General features: G+C 41.5%; 1 protein-coding gene across 1 annotated transcript; it reads right to left on the bottom strand.

The window, feature by feature from the left end:
• Positions 1 to 1603: 1603 nt before the first annotated feature.
• LOC107472607 (uncharacterized) lies at positions 1604 to 3540 on the bottom strand. Its single transcript, XM_016092113.3, has 3 exons — positions 3163 to 3540; positions 2962 to 3081; positions 1604 to 2852 (listed from the first exon to the last, which is right to left on the bottom strand). Exons 1-3 carry the CDS (start codon positions 3390 to 3392, stop codon positions 2810 to 2812), a joined length of 393 nt encoding a protein of 130 aa, XP_015947599.1. The 5' UTR covers positions 3393 to 3540; the 3' UTR covers positions 1604 to 2809.
• Positions 3541 to 3564: the final 24 nt, after the last annotated feature.

Below are 3564 nucleotides of genomic sequence, written 5' to 3'. Positions count from 1 at the left end.
AACAATCAACGACTTTTCTGCCGTCATCTTCACCAAATTCCTACTCATGAAGTTCACTGCAGAAGACGGCTCTATCGGAACAATCCACGAAGACCGGAAAATCACAGTAGAATGCGACAACACCAGCCTGGCTCTACAGAAAAGATCCTACGACGTGGCTGGCATCTTTCTAGCTGACCTGGATGCCCGACAAGATGGGCAACTGAGACCAGAACCAGAGGGAGACATGGAAAAACTGCAAATAGGACAAACCAAAGAGAAATACACGTTCATCAATAGGAACCTCCCACATGACCTTAAGGAAGAGCTCACACGTCTCCTAAAGTGGAGTAGAGGCCTATCGTATTCACTCATGCCGACATGCCAAGAATTGACCCCGACTTAATGTGCCACCGACTTGCCATGGATTCCAAAGCTAAACCTGTGACCCAGAGGAGACGAAAAATGTCACCTGACAGAGACATCGAAGTCAAGAAACAAGTTAAGGCCCTCTTGGAGGCAGGTTTCATTTAGGAAATACCATATACGACCTGGTTGGCTAACGTCGTTTTAGTTAAGAAAGCCAACGGAAAGTGGCAGATGTGCGTCGACTACACGGACTTGAACAAAGCCTGTCCAAAGGACGCCTTTCCTCTGCCAAACATTGACGGACTGGTAGACGCTGCATCCGGTCACCAATACCTCAGCTTCATGGATGCATACTCTGGGTACAACCAGATACCCATGCACCGACCCGATGAGGAGAAAATGGCCTTCATAATCTCTGATGACACGTACTATTACACAGTCATGCCCTTCGACGACATGCTCGCCAAGACCGAATCTGGCGAGCAACTCATCAGCGGCCTTGAGCTCATAATAAATACCATAAGGAAGCATCGAATGCGCCTTAACTCGACAAAGTGCGCCTTCGGAATAGAAGCAGAATATTAAAATAGGAGCCTGTGACTCGACACCGTGTCACTGGTTCCTTTGAAAACCAGAAATAAATACCAATTCTTTTAAAAAAGAACAAACAGGCATAGATTCATATACAAGATTTCTTACATAATAGCTTATAATATAATATACATATAAAACACAAAACTCCTATCCCTCTTTCAAAATTGTAATAACAAAGACGAGGGAAGAAAAATAATCTAATTAATTCAACATCATATAAATCTAAACGCAGTATAACTCCTCATTATGTTTCTTCATCTGATTCCTGAAAAGGTTCAGTTGTAGGGGGTGAGAACCTAATCACACGGTCTCACCATGGAGTTTCAGAGTTATTATAAGACGATACTTAATAAGAAAACTGTTTTCAAACTCAGTGATTATCATTGCCTTATGAATCTTTTAAAACCAATAGCTAATCATTTAAAACCTTTTTAAAGAGGCAACATTTAATCTTTCAGAAATCCAAAACCTTTCTTTTCTTATAAGAAAATCTTAGTCATAGACCAACCACACAGACAATCAACACAATCATCAATTCAGCACCAAAGCTCATTCTCAAAAGTAGCACACCAGGATAAACACAGGCAAAATAGACAAGGAAAGCACAGGTTTAGGTAGCAGTTACAGCAAATAGTTGAGGTAATAGTTAAGAACAGTTTAACAATTAGGCACACCAAAACAAGTTCAAACCCAAGCAAAGCATACAAATGCATATGATGCATGCCTGTCCTATGGCTGATGAGGCTCATCTGTCGGTTATCCAGCCAACCCGACAAGTCTGAATTGTCCTTAGACTGTCCCCCGACGTGCATCCCCAAGAGTCTATGCATAGCTTTTTCTCAAATAATCAATATTGCTCTATGGGGGTAACATTCCCGGGAATTTATATAGTGCCCGGTCACACTTACGTCGTAGGGTCAACAGAGTATCGAGTTTTCAACCTGGTACACGTGGTGGCAAGCCACGGTACTTAATCCAGGGAACCTCGTATCTCAGATATTTCAAATTCATAAGCCACATATCTCAACATTCTCAACATCATAATCATTCATCAATCCAAACCTCATTTCCAAATTCATTCAAAAGCCATATTTCAAAGAAAAATCCTCATCAATCCTCTTTCCATTCCGTTCATTAACAGTCTTAATTCCAAAACATAATTCTTTCTTTGATAAATAGATTATCCTTAAAACATATAATGTTTAAAAACAAATCTTTAGTTAATTACTTCAAATAAAACTTCCAATTTTATAAAATTTCGGCAGCATCTCCTCTAAAATTCGGACTTTGCCACCCTGTTCGGGTCCCATCCAAACATTTCTCAAACCTTTTCCAAACCTCAATCATTTTCCAAGATTCAGCTAGTTCCAATATCAAATTATTTTCAAACCAAATCAGTGCCCATAATAAATCTCTCTTTAAAATCAAAACAGCTCAAATACTAAATCATTTATAAAGTCACCAACACAAAATTAAACCATTTCCAAAGTTAATCCAGTTTCATATTCCAAATCATTTCCAAAACCAATTCCTTTACATTATCAAAAATAGCTTCAAAACCAAGAAAAGCCAATTTTCATAATAATCAACTAAATAACATTTCCAACTAATTTCTTTTCAGCAATCAAGCAATCAAGCAATCAAGCAATCAATCATTCAGTCCAACAAACAACCACATTTAGAAGACAATCATAATCACAGCCATATGTTCTTTGACATTAATATCTAGTTATCACAACTCTGTAATATAAATTAGGTTTTAAGAAAAACCCCTACCTCGATTTAGTCAAAGCTCAGTAGTTAGACTCATCAATTACTCTTTTATTTATCTTCAATTTTACAGCAGCGGCAGCAACCTTGTTTATTTTCAGACAATATCAATAGCGGCATTAAGAATCGCGGTAACAACACTTTTCTGACATAAATTGGAATTTAAAGCGAAATTAATATTGAGCGGAATAGAACGAAATTAGTAATGAAACATTTACGATAAATTGAAACAGAATCAAATAACCTCACCACGAGAAACAAAGCAGCAATGACCCTCTAAACCGACCAGGCGGAAGCTCCGGCACTCCCCAAAGCTCCGGTGGTTCAATAACAACCTTAATTTCGACACGCAAATATTGGAACCCAAACCTACGGTACCAGCATCTCAGAATCTCCAACAGATTGCAACAGAATATTGATTTCAATAAGTTTCAGAAACAAAGTGCTTACCAAGAAGACAGGGGTTCCGGCGGCAGTTTCCAACATACACAGACGGTTTTCGGTGGCAGCAGCGCTCTCCGGCGGCAGAGGTTGAGGTGCGGCCAGAAGTCGCAGCCAGAAGCTTCGGAGGCGGCGGATTTGATGAGGATGGCCGGTGATAGGAGCGGCAACTGTGCGCGGTGGCTGGACAGGTCCTGATCCTCCCTTCCTCCCGGATCTCTCTCCTCTGCCTCACCCATGGATGACGGCGCTGACAGCTGCAGCAACGGCGACGGACTTCGTGGCGGCGACGGTGGCTGTGACAGGAAAGGCGAGCAGCGGGAATGAAGGCGCGGCGGTTCCAAGCCCGCGATCTCAACGGCGACGGCAAGCAGAAGCGGCAGCTTCCTGGACGGCGGCGGCGGCGGCAGC

The sequence above is a fragment of the Arachis duranensis genome, unplaced genomic scaffold (genome assembly GCF_000817695.3).
Source record: "Arachis duranensis cultivar V14167 unplaced genomic scaffold, aradu.V14167.gnm2.J7QH unplaced_Scaffold_193347, whole genome shotgun sequence".
Taxonomy (NCBI): domain Eukaryota; kingdom Viridiplantae; phylum Streptophyta; class Magnoliopsida; order Fabales; family Fabaceae; genus Arachis; species Arachis duranensis.
This window is presented reverse-complemented; position numbering and strand designations above follow the sequence as displayed.